Source organism: Pistacia vera, unplaced genomic scaffold (assembly GCF_008641045.1).
Source record: "Pistacia vera cultivar Batoury unplaced genomic scaffold, PisVer_v2 Contig93, whole genome shotgun sequence".
Lineage (NCBI taxonomy): Eukaryota > Viridiplantae > Streptophyta > Magnoliopsida > Sapindales > Anacardiaceae > Pistacia > Pistacia vera.
Genome location: NW_022196812.1, coordinates 1241887 through 1258939, shown reverse-complemented (window position 1 = coordinate 1258939; position 17053 = coordinate 1241887). Strand labels below are relative to the sequence as shown.

Genomic DNA, 17053 nt, shown 5'->3' with positions numbered 1-17053 from the left:
GTTGAGTTTGTGAGAGAAGTGAAACGTTGTTAGTTTGTGAGGGTTGGCAGAAGCTTAAAAAGGACGAATACTTCTGCAACATTGCAGAGAACACACGTGACTGAGTTGTGTAAGACACAAAAAATATTTTACTCTTTTCAACTTCTCAGTTAATGCTTCTGGTTTTGGTCCCTCTCACACACACACTTCTTGGTCCCTGTGGACTTCGCATAGGAACCAGCTAGGATTCTTTTGTTGTTTTTGTTTCCTCTTTTTTTTTTCCATTCACAATCACTTAGTCACTTACAAAGATTATAAAGGAAAAAAAAATTTGAAGAAAAAAGGTTTAAGATTTAAAAAAAAAAAAATGTATAAAATCATGTTCTAAAGGAGTCAGAAATGTCTACTCTTTGATCCTTGAAATACTCAAGCATCTAAAATTTGTATTATTTATCTTGTCTATTTTAGGACCTACTTGTTTAAATAAAGATACTTGGTGTTGGCGGTGGCAGTGGCCTTGTTGAACTTCCGTTTCTCAAATATTTATTGCCCTGCTTTACCATCTCATGCTGCCAGGCCTTTACTGGTGGCCCAAATCCCCCTGGTTTTGTTCAATGCTCAGCTGCTCTTCTCTGCTCAAATTTTTCTGCCCAACTATTTTTAGCACTTATTATATGGTGTGCCTTATAGTCTAAGCTAAACCATCTAACCTACCTTATTTTCTATGCAAACTGACATGTTGACGGGGAGATTATTGTTTGTAGTTGTCATAAAAATATTAGAATTTAGCCTTGAGGAGAAATGACAAATCTGTTCACAATGCAATAAAGAAAACAAAACTTCAAGAATAAATGTATCTGAGATTGATCAAACAAGCACAAAAATGAGCCTCGTCTTGCCTTAATATCCGAAGTAACATATCCACAATCCTGAAATCACTAGATTAGGATTTATTACAATGTACATATACAGTATATGCCTACAATTACAACTATATCTTTTTTTGCTAATAAAACATCATTGCTTTGTGAGGAATGCAAACTAATCAGGAAATCAATTTTGAGACTCTTCTCTCACATCTTACATTCTCCATGTCTATTTAGTTGATCAAAAGAGAAGGTCAATATAAACTACCCATTGGTATTAATCCCATAGCGCCGAGTAACCTGAGAGAAAGAAATATCAGATAGAGCGTAATAAGGCCTGCTCCCAGCAATTTACTTGGGCGCATGTCATTCCGAGGTAATACTACAAGTGCCCAGATTAGTCCTGATACGAGAAATCCCATTGTGTAAAACAAGCTCTGGTCCTGGGGAATCACATATGAAGCTGGTCTGTTTGACCAGGCTCCGAGCAGCAATGACAAACCCAAACCAACAAGTGTGTTGAACATGGGACCTGCATAGCATCCAGACAAAGCAATCTGTACACCATCCCCACCGTTCCTCGCCAACGCAACATTTGACTCCAAATCGCCCATAGAGTTACCCCATGCCAAGACAGTTAAACCAAGGATGGAGGGATTGATTCCGAAGATTATACCAAATGCTACCAGCAAAGCAACAAGCTCATTAGCAATCATGTAAAACCATACAATACTCATAAGAAATCCACCTAAAACCCAGAGAATTAAGTAATTCTGAGGTGGATGATCAGATACAGTGAAACGATAAGCAAGAGCACCAAGTGAGCAACCCACCGCAACACCAATAAAATATGCAACCCATATGCTTTGAGAACTTAAATTGTCTCCGCTACTCCACAGAAATGCCAGGAGAATTGGTGCCAATAAAGCACTGGCAACAGCATATGGCTTTGACCACATTTCCTCCTCAACTGATGGAATTGTTAGACGTCTTGGCACTGTCAATGGCAACTCCAAGAGTGAAATTATTTTAGACCTTGAACAAGATGAATTGTTATTTTGAGTTGCCTCATCAGTCCAGCCCCATGGTCTTTCATGATCAAACTCACTGGCTTTCATTAAATGGTTTGAATATATTGCCACATTTGAAGCCCACATCCATTGAGGTAAGGAAGGGTGGAGTCGTGGTGGATCATCTTCTGTATCGAGGTCAAGCAAAGAACTATACACTGAAACATCCTCTTCACTTCCTTGAGAAAATACACTTCCTCTGACAGGGAGCAGGGGAGTAACAACATCCAATTTCAACCGTTGTGCATGTTTCCTAAAAATCTCATTTGCAGCCACTAAAAATGCATAAACCACATAGATTGACACAAATGAAAGAGCCACCCCAACACTCACTTTCCCAAAAACTAAAATCATCAACAAGCACACAAGTGTAAAGAGAAAGAAACCAACATCCCTAATAAAACATTTCCTATCAATCTGAACTCCCTTCTCCGCGACACACAGTGAAACAGTCCCAACAACAATAGAAGTAACAAACACTGCGCCACCCAACACACTATTAAGTCCAACTTCACCAGTGTTTGTCCCCATAAATGCAGCTATGCTCGCAAACACATCCGGCGCTCCATTGCCAAGAGGAAGGAGCGTAACTCCAGCAACAGTCGGAGGCAACTTCAACAGACTTGAAAGCTTCTCCAAAGAACAACAAAAATAATCCGCAGCAGTGTTACCCAACAGATAAAACAATGCAGCCAACCAAATAAGCAATACTGCATAACCGAAAAGCGTAAATCCTCCACAACCACAATACAAGAACTTAACGTAATTAAAGAAACCCCCTGATGAACATTCCGGGTTCGCTTTCAAGAACTCACACTTGTTAGCAAAACCCTTATGATCACTCAATCCAGTACACAAAGCAGGATCGCCCACAGTGAAATTATTAGCTAAACTTGATGAATTGTCATTGATTTCTATTGTTTTTCGATGAATTACCAAAAACTGACTTAACCCATTATTCATAACAGGGTTTTGAGTCGAACTATGATCAATAAACGATGAAGATTGCCTTAAAATTGGGCTTTTCATCACATCTACATGGTTGTACAATAAGAAAAACAAAATCAAGCTACAGAGTCCATTTAAAACCCCACGAAACTTGGGGTTTCTTGAACTATACAAACCATTTAACACCTTCATTTTCCAATATCCTTACCTATGAATCTCCCAAAAAACCCAGAAATCAAATTAGCCTAGGGTTTCATTTCTTGAACAAAAACAAAACCCTACACACTAACTAGAACAAAGCAATCAAAAAAAAAAAACCCAATTACGTATTGCTGAATCTGGGCAAGAAATTTGATGACTTACCGGTAAAGATTGATAAAGTTGAGAGATTTTGCCCGAAGAAATTATTTTTTCTGAAAAAGAAAAAATTGAAAAAAAATATGGGATTTCGTTTATCACAAGTATTGATTTGATTGTCTTGTTGTTTGAAGTAGTTTCTTGGTTACTTCCTCGGGTTGTCTCTGTCAATTTCTGTGCTTATGAACACGTGTAAAGCAGTAGGGGTTTTTTTGAATGTTAGATAACATATAGGGTTCCAATGGTAAAATTAAAACTTAATAGAAAGCTAATTGATTTTTACTTTTCCTAATTTTAAAAGCATAATACAAAATAGTAAGTATAAATTGGAGGTTATTAATTATTATACCATTCAATTTGGCTTTAACAATCCTGATTAATCAACATTTGATTAATGTAATTAATATAGAAATATTTTTAAAATTTAATGCAATAAAATTTGCATATAAGCTTTAGCTTGAAAATTGAGATATAAATACTCCAATTCTATAAATATAGTATTCCTTTAATATCCATTAATATAATTTATTTTTTCAAAAGTAAATATGAGTGCAGAGCTTAGTGAGCGAGCAAAGTCCAAGAAAGAGGAACGTTTGTCATAGATAGAGCAATTGATTAGAAGAAAAAAAACGGTTGGTTAAGAGAAGGTGAATTCTCTCGAGAAAGATGACCAAATTTTCTTATTTCTTTTTTAAATAGAATAGAACAATTGAATAGAAGTAAAAGATTATTGACCTGAGAGAAAGTGGTCTCTCTCGATAAATATGGCCAAATTTCTCTCTTTTTTTTTTTTTTTTTTTTTTTGAGTTTTAGTTCGGTCGTGCAAAATAAGTTGATAGTTTTGACTCATAAAATTAATAAAATGATCAACTAGTTCAATATAAAATTTATAAACAATAAATTAAAAATAAACTCAATAATTGTTTGATAGGAAGATTATGTCCTACCAATAATACTTTCAATAAAACAACATATCCCTAGTTTGACACATTTTGTACCCAAACATTTTAAAGAAGTGACAATTACGTCCTACCGACAGTATCTGTTAACAAAATCCGTCAAAGTAAACCCATAAATCAGAAAAAAGACTAAAACAACCCTCAAACAGCCACTCCCACGTTCAACTCATTCCAAATTTAATCTCGAATTTTTGGGTTTCTGCCGCAGCCACAAACAGCGACCACCAAAATTTATGGCAGCCACCCTCCTGATCGTCGAAAGAACGAATCAAACCCAAATGTTCTAAACTCATTGGCCAACAATCCTGATCTCGTCCCCATCAAAATCCTGTCTTTTTATTTGCAGAAACTAAGCAAGTTCCCACATGCCATCCAAGGCTGTCGCCGCCTTCACTTGATATGTAACTGTCAACGAAATATAGCCACCACGTTGGAGCAGGAAACTCTACACGACATGGTTTGTCGTGGAAGTCCCCGGCCAAGCGCTTTGGCTTGTATCGGAAAGCCACGCATAGTCAGCCGTCCGGATTGACGCCAGCAGTGATCTGATTTGGGCTTGTTGTTTTCGGATTTTTTAAAGATTTAGATTGCGTGACGGGACCGTTGTGTGGAGAAGAAGAAACTCTTTGCTGTAACAACGATGAGAAAGGGATAACGGACCAAGATTGGTCCACATTACTCCTTGGTCTTTTGGTTTTTCATCTCCCACTACGGGAGCTTCAGAGGGCTGTGAATTTGACTTGTTTTGCATCAAGTGATTGTAAAGTTCTGTTCTTTTGTATAACAAAGTTATGCCTTTGCTGCTGTTGCTTTGCTTCTTGAAGCTATACTGCTCGCGCCTCAAAGCTTCTGCAGCTGCTCTTTCTTCCACCTAAAAAGAAAGGGATTAATTACACAGATCCTTATGCAAATATACAGCATGAAGTGCCTNGTTCTGTTCTTTTGTATAACAAAGTTATGCCTTTGCTGCTGTTGCTTTGCTTCTTGAAGCTACGGCTCGCGCCTCAAAGCTTCTGCAGCTGCTCTTTCTTCCACCTAAAAAGAAAGTGATTAATTACACAGATCCTTATGCAAATATACAGCATGAAGTGCCTGACTTTTCCTTTTTTCTTTTTTTCCTTTTTATGAATAAGAAGCTAAAAACTTTTTAGACTGCTCGGTTTACTGTCTCAACATATCTAAGAAGTATGATAAATGAAATCATACTTCCTTTAGAGGCAAATATGATAAATGTAAGAGAAATATATTTAGATTATTGGCACTGCAGCATCTTGATTACGTAGCAGGCTTAAAATGTTCACTTAGATAAACGTGAACCCTGATAATGAACACACCTGTGGAAATAAGATAACTATGACACATCAAGAATGCATTTAAGAATAGAATAAACAGATGAAAACCCTCTTATTTTGTCTTTCTCAAACGTTTTTTCACGAAAAGGAGATAAATGGGGACTATTTTAAAAGTCTTTTAGATTTTTTAGATTTGAGGGAGTAACTTGATACTTCAATCAACTCTACTAAAATATTTTCTAACTCCTTTAAAAAAGGCGAAAAGACATAAAAAGGCGAAAAGACATCACTTTTGGACACGCGTGCCTTATCATTCGCATAAAGTAGAATAAATCCAAGTGACACGTAAGCCATCACATGTACTGTGTCACGATCCGATAATATTTGGAAGTGGATAAATCATCATCATCTTAACTAAGAGCCAATCCATCTCTATTTACATTCACTACACGTATCTCTCTCCTCTTCAACCAATCCAAACCCATCACTTTTTTGTCATTTTTCATGTCATCTTGTGTTATTTAAATTTAGCCTTGTTTGCAGATACCCTTATCATCTGAATCCACAGTTCCAAGTCCAAGTATGTAGCTTTTTGTGTTCTTGATCTTGAAGGCTGAGTTTTTGTGTTTATTTGACTGGGAAACATGAGATTCATGATTGATCTGCATTTTGTTCATCTGGTTTGTGCTTGTTTGCTGGGAGAATTTTTGAAGAAAGTTACTTTTTTGTTTTTTCTGGGAATATAAAACGGTTTTGAATATTAATTCTTAAATTTTTATAATTTATCTGAGTTAATATGAGATCTCTTTATCTTTTGAAGGCTGTGTTTTTTGTTTATTTGAGTGAGAAATATAAGATTCAGGTTGGTTTTGCATTTTGGTTATATGGGTTCTGTTTGTTAGCTGAGAAAATTCAGGAAAGGAAGTGAATTGATTGTATGTATTGAATTTTTCGAGTTTCTTGGGTAAATATAGAGCTGATACATGCTAAAGATTTTTTATTTTTATTTTTTTACCTGTATTAATGTGAGATTTACTTTTTTTTTTTCGCAGAGATGGGTTTTGCTAAGAAAGAGTATGAGTTTCTGAGTGAGATCGGATTAAGCTCTGAGAATCTGGGGTGTTTTGTGGGTGGCACGTGGAAGGCACATGGTCCTGTGGTCTCCTCAGTAAATCCTGTTAACAATCAGGTTATATAATTATTCATTAAACTCTCTCTATATATTTGTGTTTGTACACTGTTTAATTGTTTTATTTTAATGATCATGGATTATATCTTGATGGAACAGTTGCTGTTGTGTTCACCTAATTTGACTGATGGTACCTTATAGTCTTCCTTTTGAAATTAGAAAATTAGTTTCAAAATGGGATCTTTTCAATTTTTCAGTGGGAAGTTGCAATTTTTTATACTAAAGGAGAATTGTTTATTGATTTGTCAAAAACAAGCACAAGTGAACAAAAAAACATTGTCAATTCCCATACTTTAAATTAACAAACCGAATCACTATTTCTTTGTACTCAGTTCCAAGAGATAGTATCAGTTTTCTATTACCAAATTTTCTTTTGTCCCTGGGACGTGTCTGCCTATCCAAATTGTGGTTTGCAAAGATATTTGAAGGATCTATGCACAATGGTCAAAGGCAAAAATTAAGAACTATCTGATTGATGCTTTTAGGCTTTGTTACCTAGCTCAAATTCATTGTTGAGTTTATAATATGTTAATGTTGTTGATTCAGACAATTGCTAATGTTACGGAGGCTTCAATTGATGATTATGAGGAAGGAATGAAAGCATGCAGTGAAGCAGCAAAGATATGGATGACCGTAAGATCATAATTTGTCATGATAGAAAATTCAAATATTTTTTGAGCTGTCTGATTTTTTGAGTCTTAGAATTCATTTTCCTGTAAATGTGCATTAAATCTGTAGAATTGCCAGAAAATGACCCTTTTTTGGCATCGGGTTGGTTTATCTGCGATTGCAGGTCACTGCCCCAAAGAGAGGGGAGATTGTTAGACAGATAGGTGATGCGTTGAGAGAAAAACTCCACCAACTTGGCCGTCTTCTCTCACTTGAGATGGGAAAAATTCTTGCAGAAGGAATTGGAGAAGTTCAAGTATGTCATCTCATTCTAAATTGTGGTAGAATAGATTAAATTTCCTGTTTTTTACAGGATGCAGTGCTAGAATTTACCTGCTTTGATGAATTGTTGAGCTGTTGACTAACATAATAACAGATAGTGTGCATTAGTCCTAATCAGATTTATCATTCTTGTAGACATGTTATGTTAGTGCTAATGTAATGTGTATAAAACCAGCTCCAATTTTTTTTAATCTTTTATCTGGACTGGTTTTGGTACTGCTATTTCATTTCATGTAGAAAATAGAGCGATTCTTGTAAACAAACCATAATGAATGGATGTGATTCTGCTATTTCTTTGATCTAGATTATAGACTCATTCTTCTGAGCTAATATTTGTAGGAAATCATTGACATGTGTGATTTTGCTGTGGGTTTAAGCCGGCAACTTAATGGATTGATTATTCCTTCAGAACGTAAGCTCAAGCATTCACCCTTTGTTTTTCTGCACGTATTAGTAATCTTTTATCCAGGTGGCTTTATAAATAGACCCAGACCTCTATTTTTACATGCAATCATCCCTCTAAGTTCAAAATTTTTGGGTAGCTTTGGAACTTGGTTGCACTCCGCAATTGGATTGGGTTTTTTTTTCTTTTTCTTTCCCAAGTTTGATAAAAGTCAGTCCTGAACTAATAATTACTACTTTCTTTGTCAACAGGTCCAAATCATGTGATGTTAGAGGTTTGCTGCATTTTTGTGCTTTTGGAATTTTATTAAAATTCCTATCTATTTTCTGTAGTTAACATTTGATAAATATACGTTGTATACAGACTTGGAATCCTCTGGGAGTAGTTGGTGTAATTACAGCATTTAACTTCCCATGTGCTGTTCTTGGTGAGTATACCTTGTTCTGATATGTCCATTATATGTTGCAACACGTTTTCTTTAACAATGATTAGCATGTTGGTGGCCATCACCTCAACAACTACCTTTAGTTGCTTTAGATTTTAGTTTGAGAATGTACATTTAGTGCATTTCTGTTGGGGGATTTTGGACAAGGTTGTTATCTCTTGTTGAAATTTTATTATTTGACATGTTAATAATCTGGTTATCAGGGACAATTTCAAGTGCTTGCCTCTGTCTCCACAAGTTATAGCAATTTCTTTTGCCAGTTTGGATTTAGATAACTCCACAAGTTAACTAGTGCATTTAGTGATTGGATTTTGGACAATTTTTTTTGTTGAAATTTATTAATTTTGTATTGATAGCATATGCTGTGAGTCTGATCTCAAATAATTCATTGGGCCATATTTTCTCACTTTGGAGTTATCTACATGACTTTCTTTTGCCACTTAATGCCATAAACTTAATAACAATTTGCTTCTGTAGGATGGAATGCTTGCAATGCGCTTGTATGCGGCAATTGTGTTGTTTGGTAAGCCCTAAAATTGACCTGGAAGGAAGCTTAGAAGTTATTATAATCCTGTCTTTAGAATGGTTATGATGCCATATGTTTTTTTTTTTTTCTTGGTACTGTGGTTCCATACTTCCAATTCATTCAACATAAAAATTCTGTTCTTTGTTCCGAAGGTTATTCATATTTCTTGTTGTAAGTTAACTAGTGTTTGTTTTTCAGTTGCTTGTTTTATCTTCAAAAATACTTTTGGGTGTATATTTAAGTTTGCCCTTTCGCATTTACCCTTGAAGGAACATGTTGATCATCATCTCATTGGTGGAAGTTCATCTTCAAAATCTCATGTCTAAAAGACTTCCAAATTAATTGGATGTGAAATTTTATAATTTAGTGCTGACCCTTCATTGGTATCATTGTTTGTTGTTATAATTTGTCGGCGATATAGCTTGATTTGAGAAATTATCTAAAGTAAACTTTTAAACTCCAACTGCTGAATTGAAGCGAGTACCGTCATTGCCAGGACTGTTTTGTAATATTTTTTAGTAAAAAATTTCTGAATGGGCAGTCCTTTGTTGATTGAAGTCTGTAGAGATTGGTGTATTAAGCTTTAAAGTAGTTAATTATAAAGCTTGTGCTTGATCTTCTGTTAATATATGAATTCCATTTTATGCCATATCTGCTTGTCATGGGTGTCGGCTACTAAGTTACAAATATAATCTGAAAATTAACATGCTTTTACTTTTGTTTTTACATTGACATCACATGACCTGCTTCTTTGATGCAAAGATTCATTTTGGACAATATTTAGTTACTTTTGCATGCCAGGAATTGCAATTTTAATACTTGAAATCAATGTGGTAAACAGGAAAGGTGCTCCAACAACTCCTTTGATCACTATAGCAATAACAAAGCTAGTGGCTGAGGTTTTAGAGAAGAACCAGTTACCAGGGGCAATTTTTACTGCCTTTTGTGGTGGTGCTGAAATTGGCCAAGCAATTGCGAAAGATACACGAATTCCTCTGGTTTCATTTACTGGGAGTACAAAGGTACTCCCATCTCGCTCCGATTTATAAAAACTGTTGCTTCTCATCTTATATTTTATAATAACACTCCTTCGCAATTTTTTCAATTAGTACTTCTCAAACTCAAATCTCGAGTGTATGTTTATGCTTGAATTTTCAGTTGATTTCTTATACTTCAGTTTAGTTTAGCTCTTAATACTTAACCCCTTAAGGATTTTTGTTAACCTATCTTACTCATGCTGGATTACAGGTGGGTTTAATGGTGCAAAGAACAGTGCATGAGAGATTTGGTAAATGTTTGCTTGAATTAAGTGGAAACAATGCTATAATTGTCATGGATGATGCTGACGTCAAGCTAGCTGTTCGTTCCATTCTGTTTGCTGCTGTTGGCACAGCGGGTCAGCGCTGCACAACTTGCCGTAGGCTGGTATGTCAAAATATGAGATTTTCCTGTTGAAACTTTTGGTATAATGATGACAGGTAATTTTTTTCTAATCTTATTACTGAACTTCCATTTGCTGGTGTTGAAGATTCTTCATGAAAGTTTATATCAGACAGTATTGGATCAACTAGTTGGGCTCTACAAACAAGTTAAGGTAGGAGATCCTTTAGAAAAAGGTACCTTGCTCGGGCCATTGCATACTTCTACATCAAGGCAGAACTTTGAGAAAGGAATAGAGAAAATCAAATCTCAGGCATGTTCAGTCATTCACCCTTCTACTCAACCAATTTATTTGTAATATAAGCTTTGCTTTACCTTATACATGTTGAAGTTTCCTATATTACATTCTGACAATATTCTAACATGCAATTCATTGACATAAGCAATAACACCTAAGTTTATAAGGAAAAACGATGTCTTGCAGGGAGGGAAGATTCTTACAGGCGGTACAGTTATAGAGTCTGAGGGAAACTTTGTTCAGCCCACAATAGTTGAGATTTCTCCAAAATCTGATATTGTCAAAGAAGAGCTGTTTGCTCCTGTTCTATATGTCATGAAATTTAAGGTAAATTCTTTACTCATGTTCCGGTGGTGGGTCCTAAAGCAGATAGCATCTCAATCATTAAGAAACTATTGGTTCTGTTTGTCATGTTTTGTGTTATACATGTTCTTAAAATGTGATCTCTTTTTACAGACTTTTGAAGAAGCTGTTGAAATAAATAATTCGGTACCTCAAGGATTAAGCAGTTCCATCTTCACCCAGAAGCCTGAACTTATTTTTAGGTGGCTAGGGTAAGTGCTTATACCTTTTATCCCTTTGTAGTTTCTTCATGTTACTGATTTTGCATGTTTTTCACCTAAATCATAAATTTTCTTGGCTTTATGAAGTACTTTTTGAAAACATTATTTTGACTTTCAAAAGTCGAGTATCTCACTTTCTTGCATGTCACTTGGTTGTTTTTAATTATTATTATTATTATTATTATATTTATGTTGAGCTTGACATTTTTTGGTTCTGCTATAGTTTTCTGGTCGAAAGATGAGATTTCTTGTCATAAAAAGAAGTAATACTTAGCTTTACAATCTTCTCCTGGTTTCCTGTAAAATGCAGGCCACATGGAAGTGACTGTGGTATTGTCAATGTAAATATACCCACAAATGGGGCTGAGATTGGTGGTGCTTTTGGTGGTGAAAAGGCTACTGGTGGTGGCCGTGAAGCAGGAAGCGACTCCTGGAAGCAATACATGCGACGATCAACTTGGTAAATCTTGTTACCGTCTCCTATCAACTACTTACACATATAGCTTCATCTTAGAAATTTTTCACTGATCTTTCTACTTAACATCACTCTGCAGCACAATCAATTATGGAAATGAATTACCACTGGCCCAAGGAATCAATTTCGGCTAGCCAAGACGCCTTATCCTCAAGTATGCTAATTTTTCTTTAGTGACATAAGCGCCTTTGAAGTCAATTTTTACAGTTCCAATCAACCATTTCTTTTCTGATTAGAATCATTGTTTTTAAATCTAGGGTCCAAAGCCATTCAGCATCATCTGCTGAACAGCTATGCTTCGGATTGCTCATAAAAGGGCTTTGGCAAGAGACCTTCTACGCTTTAAACCGGGTTCGGTTCCCATAGCAGCAACCTGCAGCAGAATAAGAACAAAGAAAGATGAAGTAAATTCTTTCTTCTTTCTCCTCCTCCTCAAAAGTTGTTCCATGAATGTTGCCATTTAGTGCATGAAGAGAAAAACTACTGTAATAAAACTATACTATAATGCACCGTGCTCGAATTTCCTTTATAACCGTGCTCTCCTTTGTTGCTATATATATATATGCAAAAATTCTCAGACGCGAATCTAAAATCCGAACATAAGACTCATTAGAAAGACTTAATTCACCAAAAAACAAAACTTGACGAAGTCTTATCAATATCTTGAATGGCAATGTTACACTTACAATTCAATCTCATCTCACAAACTCTTTTATAACTTCAACGTGATAATTTGTAATCGATCAATTTGTAAAAAGGTCTTGTCTGTTTGCTATAGATTCTGTTTATCCAATTACAAACTGTCACGTCGTGGTTGTAAGAGAAAGTTTATAAAATTGGGTTGTAAGTCAATCTTTATTTTATCTTAGATATGTAGAAACTATTATATGTTATTATTAGTTTAATTCAATAATATCAACTTAAAAAAAGAAAACCCCAGTAATTTGCGGATGTTTCAGGAATTTTTGGCTGTGATGTAATCTTATTGCTAGTGTTACTTAAACAACATAAAAATAAGCACACAATAATCTGTTTGACCTTAATCTCTATTCACACTAATTACAAAACGTGCAAAAGATAACAGGACACCCCGGAATTCTATTTCCCATAGATTGAGCAAATTATATTCGTAATCTCGAAGTAATTTATATAATATCAATATCAGGTAAGATGACATTGGCACGTCTCTTTTGTTTTAATGATTGGAATGGTTAGGTTAGAAAGAGAGAAAAATGTCATAAATCAGAAGAGAAAGAAGAGTGAATCATGTGAACTCTAGAAAATTCCATATAAACAAATAGATCAGCTCTGGCAAAAGACAAATGTGGAAGATAAATAAAATACATAAGATTAGGTAAACTACTTGCTAATGAAGGCAAGAAAAAAACAAAGTCAAATTATTGGAGGAAGAGTGTACATGGTTGCTGCAGGGATTGATTGGTTTAGAATCTTTCAGGATGATATCTGATGTTTATTTCAGGAAGTTTACTACTGTTAAGGACAAAGACAGTTTATTTTCTCCAAGATTATATTTTCTGTCAGCCTAGCTGGTGAGAATATCCACTTCTATTTTTCGACTACAATAGATTTTTTACAAGATTGGATATAATGGGTAGGTTTGATGTGATTCTTCGATGTTATGGGATATAAAAATTCCTATCACAACAAAAATAACTTAAAAACAAAGTGTGTTAGAGTTGGTCATGCTATGATTTTTTTTTTTTTTTTTTCTTTTAACCAAGATGATTAGTCAGTTTACGTACATCTCAATTAATCTCTTGGAGAGATTAACTCAGAAGCCTACCGTCATGGCTCTTACTTAAAAATGTAAGAATACCATCACAACCAAAATAACTTAAAGAAAGTGTGCTATAGTTGGTCATCTTGTGAAAATTTTTTTTGGAAACCAAAGTGTTTGGCCTATTTACGTGCACCTCAACTAATTCTCAATGGAGATTAGCACAGCAATACACTATCACGACCCCCCACTTAAATAGCAAATACTCAGATGGAGAATCGAACTTGAGACCATGTACCTATCTACACTATTTTCAATTTGCCTTAACCATCTAGACTATCCACGGATAAGTTCTATGACAAGTTTTATTGTGTTACAGAGGATAAAATCATATGAGAATAACGTTATACAGGTACTATAGAGTTACAAAAAGTGTCAACTTAAGTATATGGACACTCTTTCTTCATTATTATTATTTTTTTTTTTTCAAGTTTAGACAAGATTGGATATAGTGCGTAGATGCCGTGTGAAATACAATTTTATTCATAGATGTAAAAATATATCATGATAATAACATCTCGAATACACTGCTTTAGAGCCGATCATCTTAAGACAAAATTTATTATGTTATTGAAGATAAAACCAAATAGGAACATCGTTATTATAATGTTATAAGAGTACAAGCCATCTCTTAAGTATACACACACCCTTTGTTTTTGGTTTCTTAAAGACAAAACATACCAATGTTTTGGAAATTTGTTTGTTTTCTTGTGACCTAAATTGAGAGGCTAAGTGGGGTTAAGGGGTTCCAAATCAGAATAAGATGGCCTGTCCCTAGCTTGACAGAAGCACTATTCTGAGTCCAGCTGTAACATACAAAACAAATCACACCAACCACGCACCAGAACCTTCTCAATTCTCTAATTTCTATGGCAGACTCATCAGCACCAGTGCTCTGATTGTGTCCATCAGTGTGTACTGGTTCTAGTGTTGCTATCTTAGTACACTATTAAGATCTAATGAAAAAGGCTTTTAACATCTTTTGAATCTTAATCTTTGCATAATTGTAGGCAGACACTAATAAATCTGTATTCACCTTTTCTTTTTACCAATTCCAGTGGGTAAATGTACTTTTCAGTAGTTTCCAGAAGAGTGAACACATAAAACACTGTCTAGATCTCTCAGGAAATTAACATTTTCCTCCTGAGGTTTCATGAAAGTACACTTCTTGTTAGTTAACTGTTGTTGGATGAAACCACCTTCATGAAACCCCTACATCTTAAGGCATAATGACACATTTAAACTCGTATGCTTTTCTGGGTCATTATCATTGCTTCAAATGAAGACAATTAATTAACTTTTAACACTCCATTGAATTTTAGCATTCACATTATCTCAAGTTTGGATATGGATGAGCTTTGGGATAATTGGCTAGCCATTGTGAGGTTTGAATTTTCTCCAACATTTTGTGGCCGTCAACAATTCCATTAAAGACAAGAAAGTTCATCACTTGACAAAAACAAGATCATCCACATCCTTTTGAATGAATTTACTGGTGAAAGAAAAAAAAAAAAAAAAACATCATGAACTCTTCATCCGACCTCGCGATCTGAAAATGACTTCTTCAGAGCCGTAATACAATCCGAAAATCTGAGTTGTATATTACTTTAGAAAGATTACTGCAAGGATCTGGGAAACTTATTGAAGACTAAACAAATTCATGTCATTGAAGCCAGGAATATTATTATATACCCAGCTGGCCAGCTGGCTGGCCAACTCAAATGATTGTCACATTTGGCTCAAGAATAAGTCTATATCTGTTTTGTGCCCCTGACATGCTACCTCTTTTATATGGAGAATCTCATAAAGAAAACGCCACCAGTGGCAACTCAGCAGCCCACAAGAATCACACACAGAGCATCAGAATTTAGTTCAGATCTTAAACCTATGTTAACCAAGTCATCTTTCTCATAAATATTCGTTAACATAGTCATTATCTGGTGAGGACAGACTTTTAAACTACCTTTGTTTATGCCTGATTCGCAGTCCTGAGAATCCATCATTCAAAACCAAGCATTTACATAAAGAATAATGAAAGATTAATAGCAAATTGAGGCAAGAAAATATTGATGTTGCTAACAACAAAAAAAGAAAGTTTTCTATTTAAGATTGATAACTACATTAAACATATATATCTAAGCTTAACCCTATTGTTTTTTCTTTTATTTTTGCATCAATTGAATTGTGATCTTCCCCTGTTCACCTCCAATTTATTTTTCATTTCCATAATCTAAACCTTCATCAACCGGACAAAGTTGGGAAACAACTTCCAGACCTAGCGAGTGCTGGACTGTGAATTTCATCAACTTCGTTAGTAGGACTAGAGGGAGTTGATCTTAATCCTCTAGGGGAATCCAAGATTCTTCTAAGAATCTGTCTCATTGCAGAAATCAGATGAATTGCAGGATCCGGAGGCGGTCTAGAGGATCTAAATGTTTTGCAATAATCCATATGCTTAGTCATAGCTTCTTCAGTGCTAATAAGTCTTTCTGTTCTTAAAATTTCATCTTTTATAACCTCTGCACACAGCCCACAAATCCATTTCCCCTGATACCTTTGGCGTATCGTTTTGATGTATTCCGGTGTACATTCTTCAGTCAAGCCACAGCAATCACATTTTGCAAACTCAACTTCAATTTGATTGATGAGTTTTGGGGTTGCCTGTGCTGTTTCTGGGGCTGATACCACCATTGGATCACTTACTACTGTTGCAGACATTGCCAATCACCCTGCAAAATCAATAACACCAGAAACTATATATCAATCATCAATCAAAAAATCAACAAACTTTAGTCTTTATTCTTCTGCTTTATGAACAAAAATCAAATATGCAGAAACATGAAAGAAACTTAAAAAAAAATGAAACTTTTCTCATCAAATGATCAAAATCTCAAAAACCAAGAAGTAAAAAACAAGATGAATTACCAGCAAAAGCAGATCAAAATAAACTTGAACAAATCTTTCAAGTGCTTAATTTCTCTCTACTTCTGCTAGAACTTATGGCTTTTGATCTATCTCTCTTTCTCCCACTCTCCTTCAACTTTATCTTCTTCTCCACCAAAAATAAAGTCACACCTGAAAACCATTATACGTAAAACACAAAACCCTTCTTCCTCCTCACAATCTCCACACAAAAACACACTCAAAAAACTTAAATTTTCAACAACCCTTTTCTTAAAAACTCAAATCTTGTATGAACAAAAACCAAAATTTTACTTTTTGTTGCTTCTCCTCCTTCTCCTGCGACTTCTCCACACACAAACAGAAAGCTTTAATCAAATAAAGGTGGAAGCTTTTAAGAGAGAAATAAGCACTTTTTATAAGAGAGACGCCAATGATTGAAGTGGAATGAAGAATTGTAGTAAATTCCATGTAAACAAAAACTATGCTGTCAGTGAATCCTGACCGTTCCTGCCAGCTAAGCTTCTTCATCATCATCTCAAACTAAACTTACCCATCATTGGATGGTTTCTGTGTTTTTTCTGCCTTTTTTTTAGCTTCTCTGGCCTAATGGGTCTCTGCCACGTGTATCGCAAAAACGTGTAAGGTACAAT

General features: G+C 35.1%; 2 protein-coding genes and 1 long non-coding RNA gene across 3 annotated transcripts; 1 reads left to right on the top strand and 2 right to left on the bottom strand.

Moving 5' to 3' along the window:
* Window positions 1–842: 842 nt before the first annotated feature.
* On the bottom strand, window positions 843–3317 carry LOC116120381 (cation/calcium exchanger 4-like). The gene has a single exon (XM_031406330.1). The coding sequence runs from the start codon at window positions 3053–3055 to the stop codon at window positions 1100–1102; it is 1956 nt and encodes a 651-aa protein (XP_031262190.1). The 5' UTR covers window positions 3056–3317; the 3' UTR covers window positions 843–1099.
* Window positions 3318–5906: 2589 nt separating this feature from the next.
* On the top strand, window positions 5907–12233 carry LOC116120273 (aldehyde dehydrogenase family 7 member B4). Its single transcript, XM_031406226.1, has 16 exons — window positions 5907–6051; window positions 6524–6660; window positions 7207–7293; window positions 7454–7585; window positions 7951–8023; window positions 8266–8288; window positions 8378–8441; window positions 8937–8982; window positions 9827–10007; window positions 10234–10410; window positions 10514–10678; window positions 10850–10990; window positions 11120–11217; window positions 11537–11686; window positions 11781–11855; window positions 11959–12233. The coding sequence occupies exons 2-15, from the start codon at window positions 6526–6528 to the stop codon at window positions 11833–11835; spliced, it is 1527 nt and encodes a 508-aa protein (XP_031262086.1). The 5' UTR covers window positions 5907–6051; window positions 6524–6525; the 3' UTR covers window positions 11836–11855; window positions 11959–12233.
* A 3332-nt stretch (window positions 12234–15565) lies between these two features.
* On the bottom strand, window positions 15566–16842 carry LOC116120282. The gene is made up of 2 exons (XR_004126522.1): window positions 16425–16842; window positions 15566–16228 (listed from the first exon to the last, which is right to left on the bottom strand). It is a non-coding gene; the product is annotated as an uncharacterized LOC116120282 (long non-coding RNA).
* Between the last annotated feature and the right edge of the window lie 211 nt (window positions 16843–17053).